At 47.1% G+C, this 16,058-nt stretch overlaps 1 protein-coding gene across 5 annotated transcripts in view; it reads right to left on the bottom strand.

The window, feature by feature from the left end:
- FRMPD4 (FERM and PDZ domain containing 4) overlaps positions 1 to 16,058 on the bottom strand; it is an 865,179-nt gene that overhangs the window by 87,385 nt on the left and 761,736 nt on the right. For all 5 annotated transcript variants that reach the window (XM_045995842.1, XM_045995843.1, XM_045995846.1 and 2 more), the window contains 2 exons: positions 5,492 to 5,652; positions 547 to 649 (listed from right to left, as the gene is read on the bottom strand). In XM_045995842.1, coding sequence (XP_045851798.1) covers positions 547 to 649; positions 5,492 to 5,652 — 264 coding nt within the window. The remainder of the gene's footprint in view (positions 1 to 546; positions 650 to 5,491; positions 5,653 to 16,058) is intronic.

The raw sequence follows: 16,058 nt of genomic DNA, 5'->3' as shown, positions 1-16,058 counted from the left end.
ATGACCAAGCTAAGCCAATACACTAAAAGCACATTTTTAAACTGTCACAGCTTTGACCTAACTATCCTTTTGCTTCGGTTGATGCTGTCACAATTCAGTAATGAATCAGTCAGTCAAGTATGAAAAATCAGTGAACTCTATGTTTGCATATCCATGGGATTATATAAAATTACTCTTCACTTATATGGAATTCGGGTATTGCATTTTGACCTCCTCAATTAGGCAATATCAATGTGTCAGTAAGGCTGGAAGGGGGAAAAATGCAACCTTTGGATATAGCAATGAAAGTAGGAGGCAAAGAACATTCCAGCTGAAGCATATGCACCTTGGCAGTTAACAGGGAATGGGCGATCGGGTGTTCGGTGCTTAGGGGGCATGCGTTTTTAGGTTAGAGGTCAGCGTCGCCAGCACGGTCAAGGTGAACACAAGGGCTCGTGTTACTGCCCTTCACTGGCTCACAGGAAGCCATTCCTCCACAGGACGAGGTCTCAGAGCTGCGTATCAGCCCTCGCAGCAGAACAGGGCCCAGGGGAGGGAGTCACGTACCTGACCAGGTCGATGACCCGCTCCCTCGGTGCAGCGCTGACCGGCTCATCGTTAATCATTACAATCTGATCTCCCGGGATCAGCTTGCCTTCGGAGGGGCCACCTGGAGACAAAGGAGAGCGAAGCGCAGGTGAGAAGACCATCGCCGATCCATCCGTGTCCTCCTAGCCCTGTCACTGCTCATCGTCAGCACCTGGTGCTGTCCGCCAAAACAAAACCCAACCCCGGTGGCACGTTAGAGAGACCTGCGGAGGGGTGCCAGTTTGGCCAGTTTGGTCGGTGGCGCACATGAATCTTGGTCTCAGGGTCATGAGATCGAGCCCCATGTTGGGAGTAGAGCTTATTTAAAAAGAGAGAGAGAGAGAGAGAGAACGAACTGGGGAGTTCTGGATAAACTCCAGAGGCTCTGGCTACACCCCGGCCAATTAAATCAGAATCGCTGGAGGTGGGAAGCAGGCACTGGCATTTCTCTAGAACTTTCCCAGCAGGCTTGAGACACAGTGGCCTGGGAAAACCACACACTTGAACGGACACACGCAAGTCCGGGACCTTGGCACCCCGCAGACTGATTCCGTAGATTCGGAGGAGCGATGGGGAGGTGACGCACTTCTCACCAGCTCCCAAGGGCTCCAGACGCTGCTGGTCAACTGAGTATACTGGTGTGGCAGCCCCGAAAAGAAGGTGTTGCCCCAAAGGGATGGCCACCCAGCTGTGCACATGGCCTGCGGCCAAAGCCGCCGTCACCTGGGCACACAGGGACCTGAACAAAGTTGCATTTACTTACTCAGCACAACTAGGGAGGCCCCATACTGTCGGCAACTGGGAGGCAGCAAGCCCATTGGACGAAGGACTGATAGGATGGGCTGTGTTATGTGCTTCTGGGGAGGCTCAAGAAGTGGGGGCATCTTCGTGGTTCTTGTCTAAAAGGTGGGGGCAAGGAAGCAGAGCCAAAGCTGGGATTGTTCAGGAAGCAGCAGACAGTCGGAACAGCTGGGGGTGAGGTTGTTTGGTCCCTTCTGTGGCTGGGACCGTGGCAGGGACCGAGCCTGGGTGCATGTGCCTGTGCTCGCACGAGATGACAGAGGACTCTCGTGTTTGTCTTGATCCATCATAGTCTTTTCCGTTGGTTTTCGCAAGGAGGCAGGGAGCTAATATTTGCTGAGCATTTATTACATACCAGGCAAGGGCCTAGCTGCCTTGCCTAGAATCCCAATAACACTTACAATCCCTTCCATAGAATGAAAGGCCCCAGGCTCACACAGGTTGAAGAAATGGCTTCAAGGATAGAGCCCCGGTTGCAGCTTAGGTCTGTGGACTTGGTCAAGTTCAGGGTGACCGGCACCTCTTTTGAACTTGCTCCTCTAATTGAAAAACTGGTCACTGCCGGGTCTCCTGACACATAAACTTAAAGCCACAACTGCATAAAGCACACATCAGTATTAAATAAAACCTAGAAGTGAATATTTCAACGACCTCCGTGTCTAATGTAATTACCTCCCAAATATTGATAGGGTACTATAATTTTCATTTTACTTCCAGGTCTGTCACTAGGTCATAGGTGCAGCTGAAAGATGATCTCGCAATTATTGCGATTACTTTATTCGGTAATTGAGATGAGCACTTCACAGCCAGAAACGGGGTCTCTGAGGAATTCAGGTGCTTCCCACCACCCAGACACTTGGCATGTGTGTCACTGAAGCTGGAATATCAATGAATCTTCTTTCTGGAAAACCTTAATATTTCCTCATATCGTGATAAAAAAATATTCACTTCAAGACGTCGGAACTGAGAATTCAGTGTTTGCACACATAAGAAATTCTGAAAATCACTTGAGAGTTTATAGAACCATTGGATTATCCGCAAACATTCGCTCAAATTCAGTCCAGCAAATGGTTAGAAATCAGATACTGATCAAATACTGAAAAATATTCACACGGATTGGCTGATGGACGGTAACTACTTTCCTGGGAAAACCACTTGCCGATTAACAGGCCATACTTTTACATCTGACCCAGGCTTTTTGGCCAAATGGAAATATTCTCATTTAATGAAGCAACTTAAACAAGAATTTCAGAGGGAAGCAAGACACAGCTCCTTTCAGAGAACTGTTTCGTATCCCATACTCTGAAGGCTGGGGTGTCTGGTACAGAAAATCTAGTCAGGCCACAGAAATCATCTGAGACCTGAGCAGAGTCATTTTTATGAAAGCCACAATTTATTGGACCACGATTTTCACACCCCAAAATGATCGGAAATGGTCATCTTTGACCTGTTTCACTTTTGTCCACTGTTCTCAAAATTGTCGAAAATGAGGTGCCAGTGTCTGACTCAGGAGAGTCAAAGGCAAAGAAGGGAAGAGGTTAAAGGAATGATGAGGCAATACAGGAAAACCTAGAACAACACTCAGATCTCCTGCCTGCTCTGGAGAGGACTCCTCTTGAAGAGAATCTCAGAACCAGAGATGTTAGTGTCCCTCTGTCAGAAAGCAGCATGCTCCATGTCAAACCACTCAGGAAAAGATGTGTGCACACACATACCCTACATGATACAGCTCGTGCATATGACATATAATGTACGCACCCTCATACACAGACTTGTCTCCTCTACATACACAATAATGGTTCGCCCTGGGGGCACCTGGGTGGCTCAGTCGTTAAGCCTCTGCCTTCGGCTCAGGTCATGATCCCAGGGTCCTGGGATCGAGCCCCACATCGGGCTCTCTGCTCCGCAGGAAGCCTGTTTCTCCCTCTCCCACTTCCTGTGCTTGTGTTCTCTCTCACACGGTCTCTTTCTCTTTCTCCAATAAATAAATAAAATCTTAAAAAAAAATAATGGCTCGCCCTGAGTAGTAGGAGCTCAGGTGATTCTGTTTTTTTAACTTTCTCCTCTATATGATCTATATTGTATGTTTTTCACAATGCAGGCATATTATTTTGTTATCACAGTAGGCGACAAATCTCTTTCATTTTAGTAATACAATTCTCAGCCACGTCAAGCTCAATAATGCCATACAGAGAATTGAGGTAGGGCCTACAGCTAAGAAAAGAGGAAGCTTGGCAAACAGGAACAGGTTGCGTGGTGAGTCTGTGGTAGGAGAGGAAAGGAAGCCGATTCTTCCCTTACGAGTCTGTAAGGTGGTTAACTGTGGTCACAGGGCTTACCCTGGACTACACGATGTCAAAAAAATGAAAAATGCAATCAACTTTTGAGACCTCTACTATGCACTAGATGCTTTTCATTCTCCTTAACTGGCAGACTCAGTAACCCAAATATTTTAGAGTTTAGTAATAATAACAATAAATATCTTTGAAATGAGAAGGAGGTACCTGGTGCTCTTTTATGTATTTATTTACTTTTTGAGCTTTTAAAATTTTAATACAGTTCCAATCAGTGTACCGGCTTCATTTTGGCTTCTTCACTGCCAAACCTAGGGACAGGCACAGCGTCACATGGCTGCCTTCTCTTTGTCCGGGATGACCAGGGTATAAAGGTTTCTGCTGCACTGGACTTTGAACTTCACATGATCCTTATTTTCCTTGATCTTGACAGGTTTGGCATCCTTTTCCCTGGCTAAGAGCAAAGTCCCCGATTCCTTCAATTTCGTGAGGCATGGCGACCAGGGACGCAGGGGCGCTGGTGGCCGGCACAGTAAGCATAAAGACGCGGGGATGGAGAAAAGCTACCTGCACTCTTAGAATGTGTTGCATTCTCTCCCGAGCCCTTGAAGATAGATACGAGCATGAGCCCCATTATCCAGAGGATGCAGAGAAGTGTCCATCAAACTGAAATGCAGAGGAATTAACATGGAAGCTCAACACGTCTAACGGGGGCAGAGGCGAACTCCAAACCCGTCAAACCCGTCAAACCCGGGCAGTCCGTTGCCAGAGGCTTTGCTCCTTACCACAGGACTGTTCTCCTGAGCTCTGTCCATGATTTGCCAAATCCTGAGGAGGAATAGTATGGAAGGCAATTTCCTTTTGTGTGAAAATAAATCCAATACAAGTCCATTAAGATAAACTCATAAATACATATGATAAAAAAAGAAATCAGTCAAAGAGCCTTGTTTCTGGAAAGGCCAGGGCGACCCACTTCAGGTAATTGCCTCCTAAGGGCATTATTTTCAACTGTGAATGTCGGACATCTGTAGAGTCTAATAACAAAGCCCGAGGCAGAGGACATTCATGATTGGCTCCTACTGCAGAATGCTGGGGATTGCCCCACTGGTGATCAGTCGGCCATTACTGGATGATGAACTAGCGTCTGATTCAGTAGGCTGTCTGATGGTCACTTCTCGGGCGTATGGGCCTTTCGGGTGAGCACAGACGGGCTGAAAAGGTAAGAGTCTCTTGAGGGAAATTCTCCTGCCACTCCCATGACAGAAATCCAATAGAGAAGGTCAACAGTACAAGCACTTGCCAAGCCTCTGAGTGTCATCTCTGTTAATAGGCCGTTGGCCAAAGTCAGCAACCTGGTCCGGCCCGGCAACAGTGGGGTAGAGACTATATTCTGCGTCCAGTGGGGGGAGAAGAGCGCATCCTCAGAACACAATCCAAGCGCTCCGATGACTAAAATCCTTCTGTGACTTCATGCCACTTTCTGCTTTTGTTCACTAAGGAGTTTAATCGTGAACTTACAGAAATACAGCACAGCGCCTGTCTCTTTTGATGTGCATTCATACTTTAAGAAGTAGGTCATTTCCATGGTTACAAATGATAGATCTGTGTTTTCCGAAGTCAAAAGATATGATGCATTTGGCAGTTGAAACCCAGTCTGCAGAGCCCTTTGTGTCCCTCTGGTGGTCTGACTCTAGCCTGATGTTGGAAAAACTCCACAAGGGTCCACAGCTCAACGTGGAATGGTGTGAAACTTATGGGACTCAGCGACAGTCGCTGGTGCAGGGTGTGATAGGTGACCCCAGGAGACTGGGAGCGCCCTGGGTGCTTACCTGGTGTTACAGAGCGAACGACCACTGGCTTCTCACTCCCGGCCACAAAACCAAACCCCAGTACGGGGTCCCTCCTCATCTCCACCCTCCGAGGGGCCGGAGGAAGGATTTGGCAGCTCTCCAAACGAGGGTCATCAAATGGGATGCCCTGTGTCATGTGACTGCGGGAAAAACACACACAATGGAAAGAAGGTGTTAGTGTAAGTGTTTGGCAATGGCTTGGCAATCACATTCTCCCTCTCCTTTCCAAACTTTCTATTCCCTGTTTGGGAGAGCCTGGGGAAGACGTGGGAAGGCACACAGTTATGCTTCTTGTGTCCCCTCCTTAATCTCCTGAAAACACCAGACCCTTTTCTGCATTAGGCTATTGCACTGGCTGTTCCCCCAAGCGGCAATGCTGATCCTACCACTATATGGGTGTGGATCCCCCTCCCCGCTCTCCGGTCTGCTCAGGTGTGACCCTCTAGCCACATACACCACAAGCCTGCTCCCCCATACCCACAACCCCTTTACCCTCTTCTACATTTTTTAAAAAAGATTTTATTTATTTATTTAACAGAAAGAGAGAGATCACAAGCAGGTGGGGGCGGGGGGAAGCAGGCTCCCTATTGAGCAGAGCCCGATGCAGGGCCCAATCCCAAGACTCTGAGATCATGACCTGAGCCGAAGGCAGAGGCTTTAACCCACTGAGCTACCCAGGCGTCCCCCTCTTCCACATTTTCACTCATAGCACTAATCACTTGCTAATGAGCTATAGAATACACTTTTTAAAAAACTGTTTTGCTGTCCACACTACTAGAGTGGAAGCTCCATGAGGACAAGGAAGTTTGTTTCATTAACTGATTCATCCCGGCTGCCTAGAGCAGCAGCTGTGTCACAGAGCGGATTCGCGATCAATCATTGAATGAATATGTAGAGAGAGAATTGTCTGCGGAACACTATCGATTTATAACTGACATGCCGAGAAAGCAGCTCAGAAGATTATGGATATTCAGTAAGTAGCACCTATGGCTTCTGGCTCCCGTGAAACTGAAGGGATGGGAATCATATCGGTGGTGATAGGTTATTCTGGTGTCGAACACATTTCCCCTTTCCAAAAAAAGATGAGAAACTAACTCCTGGCATTTATATTCTGGAGAAATTTTCAACTGATTTAAATGAATCTCTTTGTTCACACCTAACTTCAGAAGTTTTATCAATAATTTAAACTCGAGGGGCGCCTGGGTGGCTCAGCGAATTAAGTGTCTGTCTTCGGCTCTGGTCATGATCCCGGGGTCCTGGGGTGGAGCCCCGTGATGGGCTCCCTGCTCAGCAGGGAGCCTGCTTCTCCCTCTCCCTGTGCCCCTCCCCACCACTTGTGGTCTCTTTCTCTCTTTCTCTCTGTCAAATGGATAAGTAAAATCTTTTAAAGACATCATTTAAACTCGAAATAGGTATGGCATTCAAAAATTTTCAAAATGCATCCGCAAGTATCGTATTTGATGCACCAAACAATCTGGGAATAACGAGGCGGGTATTACCATCTGCATTATCCCAGGAAGGAAACCGAAGTCAGTAGTGGCTTATTGGCTCCCAGGGCCCACGCCTCGTATGCCGGAGTGTCGGGTCAAACCCCAACTCCCCGGACTCTTCATGAAGGCTTTGCTCACAGACAGTAGCCAGTATAGCCTTTTGTGAGGGAATAGTTATTAGCGTGAACACCAGCACCCTCCTGTAAGCAATGCAGGCTCTGTTATTTCAAGGACGTGGACTTCATTCAATTTTTTTGCTGTCTAATGTTCAATCAGGAAAAGATCATTTTGAAATACCTCAAAAGATGCTATTCTATATGCCATGTGGACAACATATTGTTCAAATGGGGAAAAAAAAGAAGACTGAGAAGGACGAATTCTGTGGTCCTTTTGGGTAATGAATAAGAGTTGAGAAGAATGAATGGAAACCCTCCAGGATCTGTCCTCTAGGCAAGTACCACCGACTAAGAAAACAAAAGTTCAAAATTCCCCTTTACTCAGAAAGGACGCGTCTTCGATTTAACAGCTCGCAGCTGAAAGGCTCAGAAAAAGAGAAGTATCCGTCGAGAGCTAACATGTTACGCGTTGCACGCTGACACTCATCTGTTACCCGATTTTATCTTCGGAACGCCCCACAGGAACGGCAGTTTGACCCCACGACCTCCTCCGTGCAAACACCGAACACAGAAGAGTAACTGGGTCAAGGTCACCCGATTGTCACCAGGTCTCCGAAGTGCCACACGCTTGACCAGCTACATAGTCTGCGCTGACAGTGCAAAATCAAAACGCAGACACCGTCACCCAGACCCAATTCAGAACTTCAAGACAGCAGAATGTGAAAACCAAAGGGCCCTGTGTTACTGCCTGGGTCACGTACCCAAGAAGCTGGCCTTGGTGGTGTCCCATCCCAACATCCCACCGCCATCCTAGACGTGTGCGGGCTCACAGTGACCGCATCATAGGGTCAACGGGGAGGGGTGGTCTCTCTGGACCCAGAGTTTAGATGTGGCTACAAGGGCAGGTCACACACTTGGGGTGACGGGAGGTGGGAGCTGCAGGCAGAGGGGGAAGCAGGTTCCCCACTGAGCGGGGAGCCCGATCCGGGACTGTATCCCAGGACTCCGGGATCATGACTTGAGCCAGAGGCAGACCTTTAACGGACTGAGCCACCCAGGCATCCCTCAGAGCATGCTGTTCTTAGGCTACCTTTGCAAATGGGGCTCTGTTAGCCCCAGATGGAAAAACGGGAAAAAAAAGGGAAGGGGATACCCATAGTTTTAGGGTCTGGCCTTAAGCTAGTCATTTGCAGCATAACCCACAGAAGACATATTCTACATGAAGAAGGTTGTGGAAGTGAACTAACCTGCTCATGGTCTCCCGTGTTGCAGAACAGAGACCTGGACCCCGGCTGGCCGAACTTCCCATTCCAAGTTTAGAAAGGGACAGGGGAAAGCTTTTCCCCGTGCCACTGCCAATCTGTGAAAAGCTTCTGGCACGGGGTCCCAACCTTGGTTGCACATCAGAATCACCCGGAGAGGATTCAAAAATCTTAATGCCCAGGTTTCCCTCCAGACCAATCCCATCAGAATATCTGAGGGTACGAGGCAGGGTTAATCTTGAAAGAATCCCCTGGTGATTCCAAAGTGTACTGAGGACTGGGGACCACTTCCTGCTCGGGGAAATGTGGCATCTAGCTGTCCTTCTAGGTAGTAGGACAAGAGAGCCCAAATGATGCCCCCGACCACTTCCTCCAGCCTCTACTGCAAACGCAAGTTAGGGTAGTTAAAGCATTTATAACTCGATTATCCTCTTTCCACCGCATGATAAAGTAATAGTCTCCAATTTTTAATTCATCATTCATTCAATAATTCTAATATTATTATCTTATGAATACCTGACATTTATTAAACACTAATTTCATGCTAAGCAATTTTTGAAATTATTTCCATATGTTAGTTCATTTAATTCTCTGAAACAAGTCCATAATGCATTCATTTAGTCAACAAATACTTATTGAACGCCCACAGGCTTCTCGTTTCCAGGGATACAATAGGAATCAAAGCCGAATAAAAAAATAATAAAATGTTCACTCTGGTATTCAGAGACAGAAAATGATCTAAGACATTAGTAAAATGTATCGCATATCAGGTCTTTATAAGCATGTGGAGGAAAATAATCCCGGAAGGGGACGCTTCGGGCTTCTAGCGGGGTTCGGATAACTATCTGGGGGAGGAGGAGCATGTCACGGAGAGGGACCTCTAGGGGCAAAGGTCCTGAGACAGGCTGTGCCCGGGGAGAGTGTGCCTAAGGGACAGTGGGGAGGCCAGTGGTAGGATGATGGGGAGGTGCTGGACCTGGGTATGTGTGTGTGTGTGAGACACAGGCTCTTGGAGGGGCTTTGTGTTTCGTGCTGAGTGAAACAGGCAGCGTTTGGGAGGTTCCGAGTGGAGAAGTGATTGCGAGCGGCCCTTACCGAGAACAGACAGGAGGAGGCTGGGCGAGGCAGGGGGCAGGGAGACCTTTACAGGGCCCGTGGCGCCCATCCTGACAAAATACATGGGGGCCTGGACCAGAGTGACAGTGGCGGGGATGGCAGGAAATCGCTGGGTTTTTCACATAAAATTTGGAGGCCACTTCGACAGGGCTGGGACTCCTACCCTGAAACCTCCTTCCTGCTCACAGAGGACACTGAAGCGAGGAAGGACATATCCGCACAGCGACTAGTGCAACTCTTACGTCCCGATGTGTGCAACTCGCAGGAGCCATTTTGGTTGCGAACAGCTAACCCTTTATGGTTTCCACAAGAAACACACAAATGTTCCGGCCCAAGTACAGGGCAAGTGTGAGACTGACAGGGTCGTGTGCGGGCAGATTTTGTAAGCCCAACCCTGCAGCTCCCCGCCCCCACTTCCTAGCAGTGCGACGTGTAAGAAGTACTTCCTGATTCTGTGCCTCAGTTTCTCCATCTGCAAAATGGCAATATGAGCAGTCACCATGGCTTAGGACAGCTGCAAAGATGAAATGAATGAATAGAAGTGAAGCATTTAGCAAAATGTCTGGCATGGGGCATCTCGGTGGCTCAGTGGGTTAAGCCTCTGCCTGGGGCTCAGGTCATGATCCTGGGGTCCTGGGATCGAGCCCCGCATTGGCCTCTCTGCTCAGCAGGGGGCCTGCTTCCCGCTTTCTCTCTTTCTGCCTGCCTCTCTGCCTAGTTGTGATCTCTGTCTGTCAAATAAATAAATAAAATCTTAAAAAAAAAAAGTCTGGCATGTAGTCAGCATTCAACAAGTGATGTGTTGGGCACCTGGGTGGCTCAGTCAGTTAAGCATTTGCCTTGAGCTCAGGTCATGGTCCCGGGGTCTGGGGATCGAGCCCCACATCAGGCTCGCCATTCAGCAGGAAGCCGGCTTCTCCCTCTGCCTTCTGTTCCTCCTGCTTGTGCTTTCCCTCTCTTTCTCTCTCTCTCTGTCAAATAAATAAATAAATAAAATCTTAGAAAAAAAAAAAAAGGCGATGTGGGGGCGCCTGTGTGGTTCAGTGGGTTAAGCCTCTGCCTTCAGCTCAGGTCATGATCGCAGGGTCCTGGGATCGAGTCCCGCATCAGGATCTCTGCTCGGCAGGGAGCCTGCTTCCCTTCCTCTCTCTCTGCCTGCTTCTCTGCCTACTTGTGATCTCTGTCAAATAAATAAATAAAATCTTTGAAAAAAAATCAATGTGTTATTTTTATCTCTCGAGGTCAATGAATAGAAAGGAATAGGCTTCAGATATTATGAACACATTCACTCTTAAAATATGAACACAAACCCAGTATCATTTCAAATGTCGATAGCCCAACGCCCGACAAAAGGTCTCACCAAATCGTAGCTAAGCTCTGAGAACTTCCGTTTGAAAAATCTTATCAAGTGTGATGACACAATAAACACAAGGCAGTCCTATGCCAGAATACAGACCAAAAAAGAAAGAATAAAATCCAGGCTCTCTAAGGACCGGATCAGTACATTTTCCTTGGCCATGTTTCTAGAACTCTAAGTGAACACGCGGTCCAGGACTGGGAAGGAACCCACATCATGGGAAAATGAGAAGCGGCACTCAAGTTCTAAGGGACAGAGGAGACGGACATGCTGCCACCAGGTGTGTCCACAAAGAATGTGATATCGGTCTACATCCCTTCATTTTTTTTTCCCCGCCCAAGTAACACTGAGACTCACAACCGTGGTCGGTGTTTGCTGCAGCATTTGCATTTTTGTTTCTGATGTTGCATTCTTCTTGTTTTGTTTGCACTTGAGGATAACCGTCTAATGGCATTATTATTCTTGTGCAACAGGTGGTATTTGCAGAATAAATTATCTAAAAATAATCAACCTGTCTTTTATCCGGCAGGAACGGCTCTATGCAAAAATGTGCCCCCGTGAAACATCACCCGGTGGTTTGGATGAAGGTAAGCATGGTTTTGCCTCTCACCTTGCAGTACTGTTCATAGAGATGCTTGAGTCCTTTTACAATGAGCTGAGAAAGCAACACTTTTTTACCTGCTCCACATGCCTCAGTGAATTCTCATGCTAACGCTGCAAGAAGACAACTGACAAGCTCCACAGACTGCCAGTCCCAGCCCCCAACCTTCTGCAACACACACACACACACACACACACACACGCACACACACACACACAGGCCAGGAATCAGAGACCTAAAAATCCAGGCTCTGTTAATTGAGATGGAAAACATGGCCACTGAGATTCAACGAATAATCACCCTGTTCCTGACAGATGCAGTTCAAAGCAATGATGGCGATCTTACTGTCCAACCCCCGCCCCCATAACAAACGGAAGGGCTTTCCTAAAATGTTGGGAGACTTTCTTCCTCCCCAGAAGTCAAAGACGGATACACTCAGCATATCACAAGAAGTTACTTTGACTGGTAGGTAGAATGCTGTAGGAAAACCCTAAAGTGATTCCATTTTTATATGCACTTATTAGAGACAGTGACGTCCTTTTATGGAATATGTGCTGAAGGGAAAGATTCTGGTGTGAAAAACTAAATTTGGAAGTTATTACTTGTGTTGTAAAATTAAAAACTGTAGGAAGATGGTGGCAGGTCGGACACCTGGGTAGGTAAGACTGGAACGAAAAGAAGTATGAATGAACAGATGTGCCCAAGTTCGACTCAAGAAGGTCATTGTCGGGGGGCACCTGGGTGGCTCAGTGGGTTAAAGCCTCTGCCTTCGGCTCGGGTCATGATCCCAGGGTCCTGGGATCGAGCCCCACATCGGGCTCTCTGCTCAGCAGGGAGCCTGCTTTCTCCTCTCTCTCTGCCTGCCTCTCTGCCTAGTTGTGATTTCTCTGTGTCAAATAAATAAAATATTTAAAAAAAAAAAAGAAGGTCATTGTCGGGGCGCCTGGGTGGCTCAGTGGGTCAAAGCCTCTGCCTTCGGCTCAGGTCATGATCCCAGGGTCCTGGGATCCAGCCCCGCATCGGGCTCTCTGCTCAGCAGGGAGCCTGCTTCCCTTGCTCTCTCTCTGTCTGCCTCCCTGCCTACTTGTGATCTCTCTCTGTCAAATAAATAAATAAAATCTTTAAAAAAAAAAAAAAAGAAGGTCATTGTCAGTGTGACTTTGCAAGAGGTGGCTAGCTGGGATTGCGTGATAGCATTACGCGTCAAGATATCCCATGCTCACCTTGCTAGTGCTGGTCTCTGTGATCCACTGAATCCTTCTTCATTTGCAGCCCAGGATGTGACCGGCCACCCTACGCCACATGCCTTTCAGAGCCTCCCACTGCACGCAGTGCACATTTCGCTGTCCCTTGACTCGGCTAACACCTCACTGCGCAAAGCGGGCACACGGCGGAGCCCAGGTGTGACAAACAAAAACCACCTTTGTAGCTGGTCTTGTGCTGTTGCTCCTTTATCGTCACCATGAGAAGGCCTTCACGAGGTTGCTGCGGCCCCTTCGGCCTGGGCTCCAGAAAGGATGCACGCGTAACAAACCAGAGCTGGCAGCTCAGGAAGGAGCCAAGTGGAGTGGAGCTTCCCAGCCCCCCAGCCTAGAGCAGCTGGCTGTAAGTCCGCTTAGTAAGTCATTACTTACTAGCTCTACAAGCTAGGAAGTAATGACGGCGTGACACTGAATTCAGGAGATGCTTGTTAGGCACCAGAAGCTCACTCATACAATCATGACACAGTGATTTCTATTGGTTAAAACCCCTGTGATTCCAGAGTTCACCACGGATTCTACCAACCCTATTGCCCACACCATTTATGACCAAATGTTAACATTTCACAAACACGGCAGACACTTCCAAAGGAAACGATCCCTAATCCCCGCCTCATGATCGCAGTTGACATGACATCCACAGGAACCCTATAATCTCTTCTTCATGACTTTCTCATACCCCTGATTGCACGTGGCTAGCAGTGGTTCCCAGAGCAAGGGTAAAAATTCCTAAGCCCTCCTGTGGCCTGTGAGGGGACCTAATAAGAAAAGTTCTGAACAAAAGTTCTAAGTTAGGCAAACCAGAATTCCCTAGAATAAAAAGAAGGAAGGGAAAAAAAAACCGCAGCAACTCAGAAGTATGGATTATTCAAGTTGACAGATGACAACTGAGGGAGGTCCGGAAGTAGATGAGACCACAGGATGGGTTTTCAGCAGGTCCAGATTACAGTGATGTGTGTGTACCAAAGTGACATCCTGAAAAAAGTGTTTGCTGGCTTCTCACTGAGTTTGTTCCTCTACAGGGTCTAATGAAGAAGACAGGCTGTTGACCATCCCCGAGCAACTCCGCTAAGGAGGCAACGGCAAAGGGTCCTGCGAGGTGGCAGAAACTTCGGGTGTTGGTGCTATGTCTCATGGAACACCAAGATCCACAGGCTGGGCCTAAAGAAATGGCAGCCCGTGAACTTCAGGGACCTCCTCAGTCTTGGGCAAGGGTACCTTGGAGCAGGACCGTGCACCGAAGACCAGAGAGGTCTACTCAGATCGCAACTTGGATTGACGTGATTATGTTTGAATTGCCAACCAGCAGGAGTGCACTATGATATTCACATGTGACCTTCTTGATTTTCTTTCAACACATGACTTCTATGTGCTGTGTGAGAGAACAGAAACTGTGAGCAAACAGAAGCTCTGAGAGGAAGGAGAGAGGAGAATGGGAAGAGCAGTGACTAAGCCTGGAGAGAAACCATCCTGAGCAGTGACATCACACTAGGAGATCTGGGAACTCCTGCTAACACGGATCGAAATGCCCCTGAATCGAGAACGTCCAGGGCATTCCACCTCTTTCATTGATCTATGGATTTTTACACTCAAAACCCATTTTTTGAAAGCAAATCTGGGCAAGCCTCTGACCTCAGGGATCAAAAAGGCTCAACCATATGCCGCCACTAAAGAGGAGTTAAATTTAATATAAAAGTAAATAACTGTACATAATGTATTTCCGGCTTGCATAACCTACTGGGTCTCATGCTTTCTGCCTTCATGAATATTCATACTATGGATTCAGAAGAGCTCAACCTTCACTAATCAATTCCACAGGCCACTGTCACTCAATTCCACAACACGGCAGGAGCATTTAAAGATTTCCAACTGTTTAGTCAAGCTTGGAAGCTTACACAGTACTCGTGAAGCTAACAGAATCCGGAATGCTTAACTGAGAAGACACAAACTGTTTAGAAGAATCTTGGAGAATTTTATGAGGGTTTGAAATAAATGGGACTTCCTAATGGGTAGACTAAAATTGAAAATCTCGGCTCTCTTTAAGCTAATTTACAGATTTAATGCCATTCAAGAAGGATACCTCAACAGTCCATTTTAAAGAATTCAACAAAGAGAACTCTGAATTTTATATGATCGTATAAAAGAACAGGAAAAACACTGGTTGTCCAGCCAACAGGATACCAGACCCTATTAGAAAATGACAATTCTTAGGATGCTCTGATCCTGGCACAAACAGAGAAAACTATAAACTGGCGGAGTCGAAGCTTCAACTGGAACAAACAAGGGTTCCAGGTACATTTAGAGATGCCTGCCCTCTGGAAAGAACTGAACGCAAGCCAAGGAACCAAAGAAACCGAAGTGCTTTAGCATGTCAATAAACTGGTTGGTTTTGAACCAAAGTCTTTAAATCTTTTGTCCTCCAGAAGTTGTCTCTTCTGAGTAAAGGAGCTATCAGAATAATGAAGGAGAAAGTAACTTCAATTTTAAAAGAAATCTGGGTGTGTGTTAAGAATGCAGGGAAACAGATGTTTAAAAATGATGCTACCGTTATATGCTTGTTTTATTGAAAATTATGCAAATACATATCTATAAAATCAGCAGCCTTTGAAAACCTGGAAATGAATTTTTCCAACCCTTTTAAAAATGCTCAAGTGAAGCATTTCAGTGGCGTGTGAACTCATTTAACTCATTTGTTAAATATAATACCATGTAACATCTCCCATTTGGTTTGTGAGAACAGCTGAGGGACAACAAGGAACGTGGAAGCTTTCTGGCCGAATCTTGGCAAACTGACTTGCAGAGATGAGAATGGAAAACAGTAAGCAAGCTGGTGAGACGTTCTGTCCTGTTGCCTCTTGATAGGTTTCTGCAGTTCCTTTCTGCTTCCGGTGACAGTAAGTGAAACCAAGTAAAGCCATAAGCTGAACTTGCAAACAGACCCTCAATTTTTTTTTAAATTTATTTATTTGACAGAGAGAGATCACAAGTAGGCAGTGAGTCAGGCGGAGAGAGAGAGGAGGAAGCAGGCCCCCTGCTGAGCAGAGAGCCCGATATGGGGCTTGATCCCAGGACCCCGGGATCATGACCTGAGAAGGCAGAGGCTTCAACCCGCGGAGCCACCCAGGCGCCGCAGACCCTCAAATTTTTATTCAACGACATGGTAAACTACGGTGCTCACAAATAAATAAGCATCCTCACTCATGCTGCTGTCATGAAAGTATTACAGAATTTGGAACGCAGCAATCACAGCGTGTTTACAAGTGATGAAAACTACATCCCGCCTTCATCTCATCTCATGCTAACATCCCAGTTCATGCCTTTTTCACATGTGCTTCATGCTTGCCA

Source organism: Meles meles, chromosome X, assembly GCF_922984935.1.
Source record: "Meles meles chromosome X, mMelMel3.1 paternal haplotype, whole genome shotgun sequence".
NCBI lineage: Eukaryota > Metazoa > Chordata > Mammalia > Carnivora > Mustelidae > Meles > Meles meles.
Note: the sequence above shows the minus strand (reverse complement) of the source record. Positions and strands in the feature narration are given on the sequence as shown.